The sequence below is a fragment of the Rhineura floridana genome, chromosome 18 (assembly GCF_030035675.1).
Source record: "Rhineura floridana isolate rRhiFlo1 chromosome 18, rRhiFlo1.hap2, whole genome shotgun sequence".
NCBI classification, from domain to species: domain Eukaryota; kingdom Metazoa; phylum Chordata; class Lepidosauria; order Squamata; family Rhineuridae; genus Rhineura; species Rhineura floridana.
The window spans coordinates 22848841-22864769 of NC_084497.1; the positions used below are offsets into that span (position 1 = coordinate 22848841).

A 15929-nucleotide genomic window follows, 5' to 3' on the forward strand; every position below is an offset into this window, starting at 1 on the left:
AGGTAAGTGTACCTAGGTTTGCAGCCTGAGCAGTAGACCCATTGAAAATATGGGGCATGACTTGATCCATTCAGTTCAGTGGCCCTACTCTGAGCAGAAGTGAATTGGCTAAATAAAACACAACCCAGTGCTTTATTGCTGACGCGCTTGCCGCTCTGGGCTCTTTTCAAACCATTTATTTCAAAACCTCTACTCAGTAGGGCTGCTACGCACCCCTCCACTAAGAGTAAGCCTCCGCGGAGCTCAAAGGGGCTCCCCACCAGGGAAAGTGAGACTAGGCAAGCAGCAGCCTTGGGGAATCATGACTTACCCGAGCTGGCCGGCTGCTTGCTCGGGGCTGTCCGTAACCGGTAGCGCCCAAGGCCAGCGCATCCTTCTCACGCTTCCGGGCTCGCTCGGCAGCCGCCCCGCCCCGCCCCGCCGGGCCCACCCACCACCTCCTTCCTTCCAGCGGGGCCAGGCAGGGCCACCCGGCCGGCAATTGCGCCAGGGAAGGAGGGAGCTGCGTCACTCCATCCCTCCCGCCTCTCCGCCGTCCGGCCCCGCGTGGGCGGCTGAACGCTGGCTGGCTTGTTGGCTGGCCCGTCAAGAGGCCGGCGTCCAGCCAACTAGCCCTCCGCAGCAGCAGCCGCCGCCGCCGCACGCAGCCTAAAGCCAGGAGGGATTTTCTGGGTTGCTTGGCGGCGTGCCCGGCCTCAGGCTGCTGGAACTGCGGAGAGGGAGAGAGATCGCACCATTCTCACGACCTCTAGCCAAGCGCGCGCGCACGCACGGCAGGACGGATGGGAGAGGCGGCGCGGCTGTCGGCCCCGCGCGCACCGCTTGCGCCAGGACAGCCGAACCAACAGCCGACCTGGAGCCTTGAAAGGCCGCGGGGGCTTCCTCGGGTTGCAAGAAGCTGGATCTGTTAGGAGTTATGATCCCGCCCCCGCCCGGTTAAATCTAATTTTAATCGGTGATTTTTATTTATTTATTATTTATTATTTGATTTATATCCGGCCCTTCCTCCCTGCAGGAGTCCTGGGCGGCAATATACCATATAGCTAAACTTGCCCCCATCCCGGGAACTGTAGTTTGTTAAGAGTGCTGGGAATCTTAGCTTTGTGAGGAATAAACTTGAAATAATGTCTTCTTCGAACTGGGACTGAGCATGCAGTAATGAGTGGAAATAGGTTACCTTGCTTTGGTAGTGGGGGGCCACTGGAAGCCAAACAACATAAGCTGGGCTCAGGTGAGGAGTACCTAAGCCCATTTACTACATGCCACTTTCTCTGCCCCTCCCAATAGTGAGAAGATAACATCTTCCCAAACTCTGATGGGTTTTGCATTCCAAAAGCTGTAGAGATTCCCAGCCGTCAATCCTGATATTTGGTTTTATCCAACTGAAGTTAATGGACATGACTAACTTAGGTCCATTAATTTCAGTGAGTTGCATCCAACTAAAGAGTAGACTCACTGAAATTAATAAAATTAATAAAACTTAGTCATAACCATTAACTTCAGTGGGTCTGCTTGGAGTAGGACTACCAATGGATACAACCCAGCAGAGGAGGGTGGTCCACTGGGACTAGAGGGCCACTGTCCCACCAATCTCAACCTGCCCTCAGGTAGCTTGCACACCTACTTGCCTTCTTACTTATAACCAGAGCTTGGAAAAGTTTTTGAACTACAACTCCCATCAGCCCCAGCCAGCATGGCCACTGGATTGGGTTCATGGGAGTTGTAGTTCAAAAAAGTAACTTTTCCAAGCTCTGCTTATAACCAGTCTAAAGGGTGGCTCTGGCTGTCAGCTTCCTCCTCCTCTGTCTCAGTGTTGCCCTTGTAGAACTCTGGGAGCAGAAGGATGGGGACAAACCTAGAATTAGTCGGCTTTGCCTGTCATTGGCTCTGGCCCAACCAATCATTGCCTCTGCCTCTGCCTATGGTTGGGCTCCCTGTCTTCCACCCCACAAGTTTCAATAGGCACCTGCCACCACTGGAACCTGGTAACTCTCACCGATGAATCCTGCTGATTATTTTTGAGAATTAGCTGAGTCATCAGCTTAACAAAACATGGCCCAATATCCTCACACTATGTTGTATGTGTAGCGTAATGTGCAATGCACAAAAAGGTGGCATGAACGCAAACTTTGGACTTGACTTGTAGCACACACCCCAGAGATTGCCCATCACCTTTCCCCCTCCAGATATGACAAAGTCGTCCTTATGACTGACTATTGCAAGCCTTACTCACCTTTTTCGGACTTTGACCTTAACATGGACAGCTCCCCTGTTACTTTGCCCTTCCAAAGCAACCTTAACAAAAATTATTATGCTAGCCCATTCCACTTACTTGCATAGGTTTGTGTGCTGACACAGTAGCCCCCATTGCTCATGATGTGTAGGCCATACCTGAGTGCAGACCAGAGGGAGGCTGTGCTTTTAGTCCCAGTGCCAGGTCTTCTTTCCTTAACAACTATGCATTGTGCACTGTTGCCTGTATAGGTATCCATGAGTTCTGGCTGTTGTGTAAGAACTCTGGATGATTGGGACACCTGCACAACCTCCCAGCTGAGTTATACAAGGGCAACTCTGAAACTAAGGAGGAGGAAGCTGGGAGCAGTAGGCTGGTGCCCCACTTGCCCTAATAGACCAGCCTCCACTGGGGCTGGCTGAGAGCAGCCTGAGCTTGGTGGGGCGGTTCGCCAGTTGCCCTAACAGTCCAGCTTCCTCTGATAAGAGCTAAGAGACTGTCCTGCAAGCCCCTTTCCTCATCTCTTCTATCTGCAATATGGTGATGGTGATGAGGTGATGATAGTAATACTAACCTGCCTTACAGAGTTGTTATAAAGATTCCTGAATGGACATAGGGGAATTGCTTTGAATGTTAACATGCTGCACTAATGCCAAGTAGTGTTGTTGTTTATGAGTGACAACCCCAATTCCCGCATCAGGCAGCCACATCACCTCAGCCTGCCTCCCCCCCCCCGCTTCATTTTGTGACTTTCTCCACCAGTGCCAATTTTAAACGACTAACTTCTTTGCAGCCAGGACTTGCTGTGATGGCTTCACCTTTGGCTAGGATTCACATACTCAGTGAGTGTCATAATGGGTGGCAGAGTTGTCTTTTCCTCAATTCTTTTTCCCCCTCTACTGCACCAGGATGAAGCTGGGACAGGCAGGCGGTGCAAGGGGGGTGTTGGAGAGGCTGACAGAGGGAAGGGGGGGGGGAGAACAGAGCTGAATTATTCTCTTTTATGAGGTAAGCATTGTGCAGGCAGGCGATTGAATTTACAACACTATAAATGAGTATGAGACTCCATCTCACCCTGTCAATGAGAAGGGGGCTTCTGGGGTGGGGTGGGGGTGGGTGGGAAGCAGGGAAAGAGGCACATTTAACCCTTCTGTGTTGCATTCCCAGGCATCTCAATAGACTCTCAGCCTTGCAAAAGAACCCGCTGCATACTCAATGAGACCTTTTATACCTTTTAATTACCCTTCTCCACAAAAGGGCCAAGACTCTTCTCTGACTAACCCCCTATAAGGCGGGAAGCTTTCACCCCTCCCCCTCAGTTCCTCAAATAAGAGAAAAGACACAGAGAGTATAACATGGCCCCCTCTGTACCTTGCTCCAAACCAGCTTCCTACAAAATATGTTTAATGACAATGGATATAAATTTGGGAAGGCCAAATTGTGGTTGTTTTTCAAATTTGTTGATATTTCTTTGTCCTGTGCTTCTTCTAGGGAGGTTGGGGCAGTGCAGATGGTGCCCTCTCTCCCTTGTTATCCTCACAACAACCCTGAGGTAAGCTGAGGTAAAAGAGAAGACCCAGAATACTGGGGTTCAAATCACTACTCAGCTATGAAGCTCACTAGGTGACCCTAGATCAGTCTATGTCTCTCAGCCTAACCTACCTCACAGGGCTGGTGTGAGGAAAAAAGGGGAGAAAATATGTATGCATCAGGCCACCCTGGTCCCTGCAAATAGAAAACCAGCATAGCAGGCAGAGGTGTGAGCTGCAACTTTTCTCCTAAAGTGCTAGCTTTCTTCTTGCAGGGAGTAAAAAACCCCACAACCATCTGACAATTTATCCAGAAGATATATCCCTCACCCCACTCCACCCCCTGCAGTTTGAAGTAGTGTGGCCATTATAGCAAAGTATTCCCTTGCATTACTAGACCTGCCTGCTGAGGACAAAAAAGAGTGAGCTCTATCTGTTGAAGTTCTGCATGTCACCAAGGTGTTAATGGCACAGGAGCCTTGCCAGAAGGAACAGTGGCCAACCACAAGTGTTGCCAACGTTTGAGCTAGCCCTTGTAGTAATATAGGAAACTTCCTTACACCAAGTCAGACTGTTGGTCTCTCTAGCTCAGTATTGTCTACACTGACTGGCAGCAGCTCTCCAGGGTTTCAGACAAGGGTCTCTCCCAGCCCTACCTGGAGATGCTAGGGATTGAAACTGGGATCTTCTGCATACAAAGCAGGTGCTCTACCACTGAGCTACAGTACCTCCCTAAATTGTCCTTTGAATAGTGGTTTAATCTCCAGCAATTAGCAGGTGATAAACCTTTTTGAAGGCATGTCTGCAGATTTCTGCATCTCAAACTTCTATGTAAATGGACAAGAGTGGACCAGGCCTTTCCCCACTAGCCAGTTGGCAACCCTACATTTAATTTATGCCAGAGCTTAGTCAGAGGAACATGCCCGGCTAATAACATAACATATCTTAACCTTCCTGCAAAGCAGTCCTAGTTTCTTCCTGCTCTGAGGGATCTGAGTTTCTGGGTCAGAAGGTGTGATGGCCTCATGTGTGCATGTGTGTTGCCCCACCACCTCTTTTTCAGGAAATAAAATGCTGGTCTAACGCCAGCTACAAAACAAGCCACGGAGGCAGACAGAAGAATGAGTTAGTGCAAGGCTTAGTCTTTGGGCTCTGTTCCAAATGCCAGACCTCAGCCATTTGGAACAACAATAATCAGTGCCTCTGTGCCCTGCCCTTCAGCCCTAAGGAGCCACAGCCAATCCTTGCACGTCTGGGGAAAGGGTAGAAGGGTGCAACACCCCGGCAGACTTTCATGCTCCAGAACTCCCCATTCGAAAGAAAGAGAAAGGGTCTGCTTGAAGAAGATCCATATACTCACACAATGCAACATGGAAAACAGGCTTTAGAAAGACTTTGGCTCATGAATGCCAGCTTGAAAAGACAGGATGTAGGCAGAGGGATTGAGTGCCCCCAGCTATACCACAGGGGGTGGCTTACATGTTCACCCCCTTACTCCCTAGCACAGAAGGCTGGCAAAGCTCCAACAGACACATGGAATCTCTCCCCCACTGCGAATTCTACCATTGCAGCTCCTGTGAAGGGGATCACAACTGGCTCAAGGAAACCTTAGATAAGGTGGGCAATTGGTCCCAAATATTCACTAGCAACGGAGAGAACTCCCCTAATTAGGCTCAGGAAAGTGAAACTATTTCCCCCAAACTTGAAAAAATAGCTCGCTTTATTCCAAGTCGAGTCCTGAGCCTAAATCAGACCTAGGGATGGCCCAGTGATGGCAACAGGAGCACAACAGATCCAGTTCTATCCCCAACCCCATAGGACAGGGCTGGGGTATCTGCAGTCCTCCAGATGTTGTTGGTCTCTAGTTTCCATTAACCCTAACCAGCACAGCCAATGGTCTGGTATGATGGGAGTGCAACAGCATCTGGAAGGCCACCGATTCTGTAGCCCTGTCTTAGCAAGTCTCCAAAGCCAGCCAATCTGCCAGCAACCTACTTCCTCCAGCCCAGCATTTTGCTTGAGGGTTGAGCAGAGAGAGGTCCCCCCCCAATCTGGCATCTGATATACAGCCATTACAGTATGTCATGTGTTGGGATGAATAAGGAGACTGCCTTCTGCCATTTCAACTGCTGCAGAAGGGAGGGAGGGAGGGAGAGGATGTGGGTGATGAGGCTGGCAGAACTTGTGTTCTTCTCTGGCTCAGATTGAAATCTGAGCTGTGGAAGAAACTTTTGGCTTGTCATCTTTGCTTTACATTTGAGGTGAACTTTAGAAGTGATTAGGTTTTTTAAAAAGTTTCCCAGGGCTACCCAACATAATTTTTGGCAACATTGCTAATCTTTATAACTGTGGCTAGGCATGCTCCTTGCTTTGAAAATTATAGGAGCCATAGAAAGAACAAGTACAGGCAACCCCCACTCTCTCATACTGTGTAGGAACTCAAACCAGAAACTCAAATAAACAAACCCCTGCCATACAACTCAAGCCAGAAACCAGTTTTTTTAAAAAATCTGCATGAACTGTAATAATAAATCAAATTAATAAAACAACAACAACAACATACCCTTCTGGAAGGCATGTCACATTCAGGAAGCCATCTCAATCCAACCCTATCAGTCCTTACATCCTGCATCATTCTTTAGAAGCAGAGTTTGTCAACTGACCAGACAAATTGGCCTGGCCAGTACCTATGCCTCTAAAAGCAGACTTTGTCTGCAGAAACCAGCAGCTGAAGCTTCTCATAGCCCAGAGATGACAATGGTCAATAGCTCTGAAGATCATGCTGATGTAAAGAAGCGCATTGACAGATGCTAGGTAAAAAATCTTGGTAACCCTATTTAATAGGAATCCGGCAAACAGGATTGTCATCTTTTGAGTTTGGCTCCTATGTGCTTGTTGCCATTAACAGCTGTGTGACGGACAGGATTTAAACTTGGGTGGAGCTCCCCACCACCATAACTCACTCACTTCCTAAGGATGATTTGCCCAAGAACACTAAAAACTTAAATTAGGCAATCAGAGCTGCAAATTGAAACCCACATGGAGATGCAATGATGTGGAAATGTGCTGAAGGTCTGCCTACAATGTACCTGTTAAAAGAGGCATAGGAAAAACAAATGGCAATCCCCTCTCTCCAAACCTACCCAACAAGATGTAGCTGGCAAAGGATAGGAGGAGTAGAATGGACTCTTTGCACAGAGGATGGACTGATGTGGGCATTTCCTGCTTTTTCTTATTGTGTAGACAGCATGCAGATAGCATGTTAGGGTGGTGACTGAGAGTTGCAGATTCAAATCCCTGATGAGGCACAAAGTTCCCTTGTTACTCCAGGGCCACGTTGCTCTCAGCCTAACCTACTTAAGGATATATTGGAGCATGCCTTAAGCCTTTTGTAAATTGTGGGAAAGCATAGAGTGAATAAGGTTTGGTTGTCCAATGCTCTTATTACACAATAGGAATAATTTTGCTTTCTAAAAGCACACTTTCAACATTTGGGGGTAGATGGGAGGGACTCTTTAGCATGCAAAGTCTTTGTAAGGGTGTTGTGTGTTGTTTTTAGGGCTGTTAAGCCTTTAAAAGAAAAATAATATGACTTCTGCAGCATAAGTTTCTATGCATGTTTATTCAGAAGTCAGTCCATTCAACAAGATTTTCTGCCATGTAAATTTGCTTAAGATTGTATCCTTAGTTGATTTGTGTACAACTAAAGACAGTAGTTTTGAAGAGAAAAAAGTATAGCATTTGATTATACAAGTGTGACATAGCAGGTAACATTTTGGGAGACACGTTGCTTCTCTCTCTCTCTCACGCACACGCACACAGAGAGAGAGAAAGAGAGAGGAATGCCTCTTCTAAGATGCCACTTATTTTCTGCAGATATATTGTTTATCTTCAAGATCTGCTGGCTGATCAGTTAGTGCCACATTTTAGTCAATCAAATGCATTTCTCAGATGAGTTTGTTGGATTAAACGTTGCTGCCCTATAGCCTCCCACCATTCCACACTTTAAAAACTTATTCATGGTTTTGAAATGAGCTACCCAGCCTCGTAAATTAATTCATGAAGTTACTAGTCTCACACATACTTACACACAAACATGTATTTGTGACACACCAAAAGCTGGGTGGGGTGGGAGAAAGACAACAAAGCCCAGCACAACCCTGTTTTCACAACCAATTCGCAGGAACTTGCCTATCTGCACAGCTGGAGGCTAAGGGCCCTCAGACCAGTGCTGTTGTTTTTTGGAAGTGTATTCTGCAGCATGTCATTGACACAATAGCAGTGCATTAGTGGTGGGTTTATATTGGACCATCCACACATCATTCCACTATATTAGTTGTTTTGTGATGCTTCCCTAACATTATAGCATTATTGTAGAGAGGGGCACTCTTGTGCTATACCTCATCAGAAGTAGGGGGGGAAACCTGAACATAAGCACAAATCATCATGAATGCACAACAAGAAGAACATCTGGAGGGCCCCTAATTTTTACTTCCTCTAGAGATGAATGGCTATTTAGATGGCTGGTCCCACATTCTCTGACCCTGCCAAACAACACACCAAGATTTCTATTTCAAGGAAGTTTTTATTTGTACAAACAACTTCCAACATTTTTTAAAAAAACAAGAACAAAACCTCAGTCATACAGATTCACACAAAAAAGCTTTGGCATAGCATATGGGAATATTTGATACAATACTAACCCTGCAATCCTATACCCAGTTTCCTGGGAGCAAGCCCCCCTGAAACCAATTGGACTTAACCCTCCTTTTGTAGCAGACACTGTATAGGATTGTGCACTAAGACTTTTCCTCCCCCCCCCCCAAAAAAAGCATTTCACATAAACTTTTTTTAATTAAAAAAAGGAGTAAGAATACAAACTGAAATCCCAACCTTTGGAAATGAATAAATAGAGTGTTTTTTTTGCGGGGGGGAGAACAATAATGCATTTAACAAAACAAAAAGAACAGAAATCCAGGTTCCTTACAACGGAACCAAATTCAAATATGCTCAAGTCCTTTTGTGGGGGAATGGGAGCAGAGGAGGGGGCGTCACTGGAGAGTCACCAAGGCCTCCAGACAGTTTCATTGCGCTCCCCTGCACTTTGGGAGATGGGCGCTAGGCTCCCTGCAAAGGATGTGAGCCCCTGGACCGGAGAGGCTGAAGGAGTTGCTGTTGAACTGCCAGAAGAGACTGGCATGTTTGCATTGGCATAGAGGGGAATCACAGGCCCACTGCCCGGTGGGAAGCCTGGGTTAGGGATTAGGAAAGCGAACTGGCCGTCAGTAGCTGGCACCAGCTGGAAGCCCCCATAGACCTTTGGCGACAAGGTTTCAGCGGGGTTCAGTTTGCAAGGTACTGGCATTGCCCCGGCTCCTCCTGCAGGGCCCGGCAACTGAACGTGCAAAGGCTGAGCCAGATGTGCAGGCTGTCCGCTCGTGGCTGGAGGTGGAGGCGGCGGCGCGGGGTAATTCATGGCCACAATCTGACCCAGGCAAGTGGAGAGGTGGCCCAGCAGCCGGCTGCGGACCTCCGTGTTCACACCTTCGCAGGTGGAAAGGAAACGGGTCACTTCGTTCATACACTCGTTAAATCCAGCCCGGTATTTGCCTAGAACGGTTGGATCAGCACTCAGGGCAGCTGCAAAGGAGAGAAAAGGAGCAGAGGGAGAAGGATTAGCCTCTGGAGTCTTTCAAAGCCTTTGAGTTCAGTGGTAAATTCCTTTCCTTGGAATCTGGCTTCCTTTCCTTTGCAAACAGCCCTCTGCCAAGCTCTGAAATTGCTCCTTACCAGCTAATCATCTCTTTGCATTTAGCAAGGTGTAGGCTTATGGGGGACTGGCTGAATTGCAGGTCAGAAGACTGCAAGCTAGAGTTATTGAGGGGAGGGCCTGGGTTCAAATCCCTGGTCAAACTATGAAGCTTCTCGGGTGGCTTTGAGCAAATCCCTTTCATGGAGGGAGCAAGCGTGGTGAAGAGTGGACCTGGAAGACTAGGGTTTAAATCCTTGCTGAGCCACAAAGCCCATTTGGGTGGCCTCAGAAAATCTGCCCACATTGCAGGGTTCCCACCCCCAAAGTATATTCTGTGGGTTGGGGAGGGCCATAAACTCAGTGGCAGAGCACCTGCTCTGCTTGCAGAAGGTCCCAAATTCGATCCTCAATGGCATCTCCAGGTAGGGCTGAGAGAGACCCTGCCTGAGAGCCTCCCAGAGAGCCGCTGCCAGTCAGTGTAGACAATATTTTAGCTAGACAGACCAATGGTCTGACTCGGTGTAAGACACCTTCCTACATACAAATGTGGTAAGTAGATTACCTGGAAAGGGGTCTGGATGGACTGGCAGCCCACCAGATAGCCTGGCTTTCGGTTCATAAATAAGGTTTGCTCCTGTGCCTTGCAAAGGTCACCAGGAAGATAGTCAGAGAGAGGGAAAACATACAAGAGTTCCAGAGATGACCTTCCCCTCTGCCCAGATCTGCCACTTACCTGTCATTTGGACCCTTTGCAGGTTCCTCAAGTGTTTCACTGTCATTTCCAGGATATCTGCTTTCTCTAGCTTGGAATGCCTGGAACTCTGTGGGAAGTAGACAAAGCAAGACGTTGAGTTTATTTTATCTGGGGGGGAGGGGGAAGCGAGGAAACAACATAAAAGATCCTCTCTCCCTCCCATGTCTTAAGAACTTCACTCCATCTGGCCATCTGGGAGTAGAATTTACTTCTTGCTTATCTCCCCCCCATCTCCCCCCTACCCCTGACCACCTCCCAGCCAGAAGTTGACTAGGTAGGTTCTTTCCAGCATAGGGTGAGGACCCGAGGCATACACAGTTCACAGGACCCGTGCCACCATGGATACCCACCACCCCTCAAAATAACTCTCTAAATGCCCCTTTCCCCACTCTAAACGTACATCTTTCTTCAGAGCATCCAGGATGAGAGTCTTGAGCTGGCCCAGGCTTTCGTTAATCCTGGCACGGCGTCGCTTCTCCATGATCGGTTTGGAAGACTGGGTGGGGGAGAGGGGAGAGAGAGAGAGAAGTAGAATTTTAGGTGGAGATCTGATGAGCTTGTCCCTTCTTTAGTCACCTCTCTGCTTCTGAATTAGCGTTGTGACCCTTTTTGCTTTTGAATTCATCTCTTGATCATTTTTGCAATCTACCCAACCTTTGGTTACTTAGCAAAGCCATTGCACTGAGTGGGGTTGACTTAAGATAGTCTTACAGACCCTCTGCCATTGCATTACCACCATCCCCTGCTGCTACACGCCTGCTTGTTTATGAATTCAAGTGCCCCGTGCCGCACCTCCTCCCCTCCATGTTCTCACCAACATGACAACTCTGTAAACAAACACAAAGCCTCCCTTTTTTTTGCTGCATAGCTTAGCTCTACGACTGTTATTCCACTCCCTGTCCTCCCTGCAAAATACTCAAACTTCTGTCAAGATGCTATTCCACAGACGCAAACCCAGTTTTGCCCATTTAACATCCATCACAGTTGTCTATCGCCAACAATACCCACATACTCATTTCAAACACACACACACACACAGAGCAATTTCTAGGGAGATGTTGTTACAGAAAACACCAGATCAAGACCCCCAAGAAAGCATTTCATGGGGAGATTTTGGGTTGGGGAATGGAAGTAATGAAGAAGATTCACTGGCAGGTTGGGATGTGCACTCATGCACGTGTAGACAAGATGCATTCAGAGAAATCAAACCGTCTTTCAGGAAGAAATAAAAACAGGATTTTTGGGGAGGGGGGAAATTACCTTTCTGTGTTCGCTGGCGCTCTTGGGTTTATCGGGTGTCTGGCTGGCACTGGCCGGGGCCCCCGCAATAGGGGAGGCAGTCGGTTTCTCCAGGGTATCAGCCGGCATTTTTTTTGTAGTAGTAACCTCTCGATTTTAATGCAACAGTTTAAAAAATAAAAGCACAACACGAGGAAGGACCAACGTTGCAAGTATATCAGTGGAGGGATGGGGGGAAAGCGGATCAGCTGATTGTTTTTAATTAAAAAAAATAAAGAAGACTGTACATCCGATGTTGGTAGTAGCCAATGGATTTAAGGTCGCTGCTGTTGGAGCAATTATTATTTATCCCAGCTTAAGGAGCTCGCCAAGAAATAAGTAAGTGGGGGCAAAGGTCTGTATTTACAATCAGGCATCAAAAGGCAATGCAAATGGACAGGAGGAGAAGAGGAGACCCTTATGCGCGGCTGGCTGGCTGGCTGGCTGGCTCGTCCTTTCTTTTTTCCGTCTCCTCCACTACCACCACCCACACTTGTATAACTGCAAGATCCGCTCCTGGCTGGCTTGGAGAAGCTTCCCCCTCCGCTTTTATAGCCGGCGGCAGTTCCCAATTCGTGTGAAACCTTCTCCGCAATCTTTCCCACACTTCCGCCAGCCAATCAAAGACGGGACTCACCCCGCCAGCCCCGCCGATTGGACGAAGCCTCCGCGAGCTGTCAGTCACGCGCTGAGCTCCCAGGGGGAAATAAATAAATAAATTATTGTAGAGGCGCACACAGGTAATCTCCCAAGGTTGGACGAGAACCAGCGACTTGGGAGAAAAGCGATGTGTGGGAGGAAGCAACACCCCCACACACGTACGCGCGCGCACACACACACACACACACACGTCACCTCAAAGAGGTCTGCAATGCAACCTTGGAGGGCTTCTATAATGCCCTCCCCTTAAACGGGAAAGACAGGAATGTATTAACCCAGTTGTGCCTTGCAAAAGTGTGTGTGAAGGCTTGGAAGGGCCCTCGTAGCATGTTTTATAATAAGATGGGGAGGATCTCTTCCCCACCCACCCCAACTTTCAAAACTTGGGGAAAGGCTGTCGCTCAGTGGTGAAGCATCTGCCTGGCGCGCGAAGGCCCCAGGTTAAGTCCTTGGTGTTTCCGGGTAGGGCTAGGAATGAAACCTGGAGAGCTGCTGCCAGTCAGGGTGGCCAGTACTGAGCTAAATGAGCTAAGGGCCTGCATAGGAAAGCAGCTCCCTATGTTTCTACACGCGTGTTCCTAACAACAACCACCCCTTCCCTCCTCACTTAGAAACGTGCGTTTTAAGCTGCCTCCATTGCACTTTTAAACGCTTATTATTTCCGGGCTTCTTACTTCGATTAAAGGGGAGGGGAGGGGTTTTCCTACAGGCCAAATGAGAGAAACCAACAAATTCAGCCAGAGATAATCTCCTGTTACTAAAGGGGGGGGGGAGAGGCAAATTCTGCGTGTTTCACACACACAAAAGGGAGGAAGCCTTTCTTTTAATATAAAAAATTAATCGAATTACGGCCTGTGTTACAATGATTTTCATTATGGCTCTTACTTTTCTAATTTCCCTTTAAAAAAAAGTAGCCAACGTAAAAAAACATAACGTTGATCTTCTGCGCTGACTTGAAGTCATGTTCATTGATTTTCCATGTCTGCAAAGCAGGGTTTTTTGGGAGGTAGGTGGGGATTCGTTTCTTTTTCTCCCCATCTTCAGTCCCCCCCCGTTTTTATTTTGTACTGGGTTTTATTTTATTTGTATACGGGAAATGGGCAGGAGGGAAAAAATGGAGCTCCCTTTCTAAACTAGTCTGCTTTTAAAAAATATTTATATTTGCATGTATTTGAATTTCGAATTGCATATATTAAATATAGCACTGGTACTTTCATATCAACCAGAGTGCTTTAAAAAAGCAGATCTGCAAGGACTGAACCCTGTCTTGCACTGCAACCCTATGCCTGTCTTCTTCGAAGTCAATCCCATTGAGTTGAATGGGACGTGCTCCCACATCAACGCGTATAGGGCTACAGTCTTCAAACCCAAACCTGCGTTGGTGTTTACTCACCATTAAACTGTTTGTCAGAGGCTAAGCTTGCAAGTACTTGGATCTCCAACTGAATCCCTTTATCTCTGCACGCATGTTTTACTTTTGGCATCATATAGCGACGGCAACTTCAGTCATTTTTAAAGGCTCAACAGCAAAGCAACTAAGGCTGTAATCCTTTTACCTGAGAGTAAGCCCCAATGAGCCTAACAGAGTTTACTTCTCATTAGACACGTACTGGATTGCAGTCTATGCAAAGAACAGAGATGGGAGGAGGAAGGACCGGCGTGGTTTTAAAAGAACGATTAAAAAACCCACCGCTGCTTCCAGACCAAAAAAAAACACACCTCGCCCGCATCTCCTTCCAGCTGTTGTTGATGAAAAAATAGGCACCACTCTCTCTCCAGCACCAGAGGAAGGAGGAGGAATTTTAAAAAATCAAATAAATATATAAATAAAGCGAGCAACAGCAGCTGGTCCGGCACGCGAAGCCCTGCCAGGCAGGCAGCCAATCGATGCAAGGCTGCAAGCCAAGCGGCCTCTTATTGGCTGGCAGCTCCCGGAGCTGTCAATCACGCGCCTCTCTTCCTTTCCTTCCCCCCCCCCACTTTCCACCTCCGCCCAGCGGCTGAGGCAGCCGCCAGCTGTTCTCGTGCCTCCACCAGGCTCCTCTGCAAGCCAGACCGAGAGAAGCGAGGGAGCGCGCGCGCACGCCTGCTCGCGCCAGCCCTTCCTCCTCCTCCTGCTGCCTCGCCCACGGGAGCACGTGCCAAAGGGCTTCTGGCTTCCTGCGCCAAGAGCACACGCACTCTCTCTCTCTCTCTCTCTCTCTCCAGAAAACTCCTACTGTGCAATCAAGTGGAGGAAAAGCAGTTCATGGGGAAACCACGCCTCCCTCTCTCAGTGCGTTCACTATTTAGCCTTTCCTTCCAGAGAGAATGTGCGGGGGCTAAATAGGGTTTGCTGTCTGTGCCATTGGGGTAATTTCTTTCTTAAATTTATATCCCGCCCTTCCTCCCAGAAGGAGCCCAGGACAGGCAAACAAAAACTAAACGAAAAACATCTTGAACAAGACTTTTGAAAATACTAAAACAAAATACTTTTTAAAAAACATCTAAAGGAAAAAAAGAAGCTTTAAAAAAGCATGTTAAAAAGCAATTCCAGCACTTCCAACTTCAGCCTTCCCCAGAGTAGACCTGTTTGGTGGTGTGTGATTCAGTTTATGAAGGTCTACTCAGTGCAGGTACAATGAAATGAATGGACCCCAAGTTTATCATGCCTGTTGACTTTGATGGGTCTACTCTGAGTTGGGCTAGTTTTGAATGCCACCATGGAAATGAACTTTGATCCACTGATTCCAGTGGGTCTACTTTGAGGAGGATGTGCTTGGATACCCAAGGGGTGGTATTCAATGCTGCCCCCACTCAGAGTAGACACTTTGAGGTTCATCAACGTGACTTACTTAGGTTCATTAATTTCAGTGGGTCTACTCCAAGTAGGGCTTTGTTGACTACAACCTCAATATTGTTAGGGAACCGTTGTCAAGATTTGGGGCTGCTTGTCAGAGGTTGTTGGCTCCAGCACAACCTTTCTTTCCAGTTTTTTTTTAAATCTAAAAAAAACCCTGCCCCCTGGCTCCCAGCATGACTTATGGACAACCAATTGAAACATTGCTACCTTATATGTTAAATATATATAGCATATACAGTATTTACAAATAGACCCCTCATGCATTGTGGAGTGGGAGGAAGTGGGTTTGCACTCTGTGACCACACATCCCATTGCCTGCATGCTTGGCAGCCACACAACCCACGTCTGTGTGTTCAGAGAGCGTGAGAAGGGGCCTTGCATGCATACTACCATGTGCGTGTACAGCTTCCTCACATGAGGATGAGGGGGGGTGCAAGGCTAGTCCGTACAGCCCAGAAACCCCCTCATAGGGCCATGACATGGATGCTCTTCTTGGTACTTAGTGTTCCTCCGAAATCCCAGCAGTGTTACCAAGGAAGGCAGAATCTTCAGCCTGTCTCTTTGGTCATACACTTACAATTTATTCGTTATTTTATTTATCTGAAAAGGCCCAGTAGGGTTCACAAGGCAGCCTAAAAGCAATAACAATGGGACTAAGAGTGTAATCAAAGAACCATAGTGAAGAAAAATGAAGCCTGATTATCTGCTGTCTCCAAATTTATTAATTTGACTTCTGTCCCGCCCTTTTCTCTGGGAGGTGAGGGAGGTGCACATAGCATTTACATGCACCCTCACAACAACCCTGTGAGGTAGGTTGGGCTGAAAGAGGGTTGACCCAGTGAGCTTCATTTTTGTGGGCTGCTCTTCTGATCATTCTCTCT

At 47.7% G+C, this 15929-nt stretch overlaps 1 protein-coding gene across 3 annotated transcripts; it reads right to left on the bottom strand.

Moving 5' to 3' along the window:
- Positions 1–8327: 8327 nt before the first annotated feature.
- On the bottom strand, positions 8328–14158 carry HES4 (hes family bHLH transcription factor 4). 3 transcript variants are annotated; one of them, XM_061601609.1, is made up of 5 exons: positions 13600–13890; positions 11529–12234; positions 10669–10764; positions 10248–10335; positions 8328–9402 (listed from the first exon to the last, which is right to left on the bottom strand). In XM_061601609.1, the coding sequence occupies exons 2-5, from the start codon at positions 11634–11636 to the stop codon at positions 8825–8827; spliced, it is 870 nt and encodes a 289-aa protein (XP_061457593.1). In that variant the 5' UTR covers positions 11637–12234; positions 13600–13890; the 3' UTR covers positions 8328–8824. The 3 variants fall into 3 exon arrangements, with proteins under 3 accessions (XP_061457593.1, XP_061457595.1, XP_061457594.1); XM_061601611.1 differs by lacking the exons at positions 11529–12234; positions 13600–13890 and adding an exon at positions 13897–14158; XM_061601610.1 differs by lacking the exon at positions 11529–12234.
- Positions 14159–15929: the final 1771 nt, after the last annotated feature.

Coding starts and splice junctions, on each gene's coding strand:
- HES4 (XM_061601609.1), bottom strand. CDS start 11,636: ATGCCGGCTGATACCCTGGAGAAACCGACTGCCTCCCCTATTGCGGGG. Junction 10,765..11,528: donor GCGCCAGCGAACACAGAAAG/GTAATTTCCCCC, acceptor TCCCCCACCCAG/TCTTCCAAACCGATCATGGA. Junction 10,336..10,668: donor TGGATGCTCTGAAGAAAGAT/GTACGTTTAGAG, acceptor TACTTCCCACAG/AGTTCCAGGCATTCCAAGCT.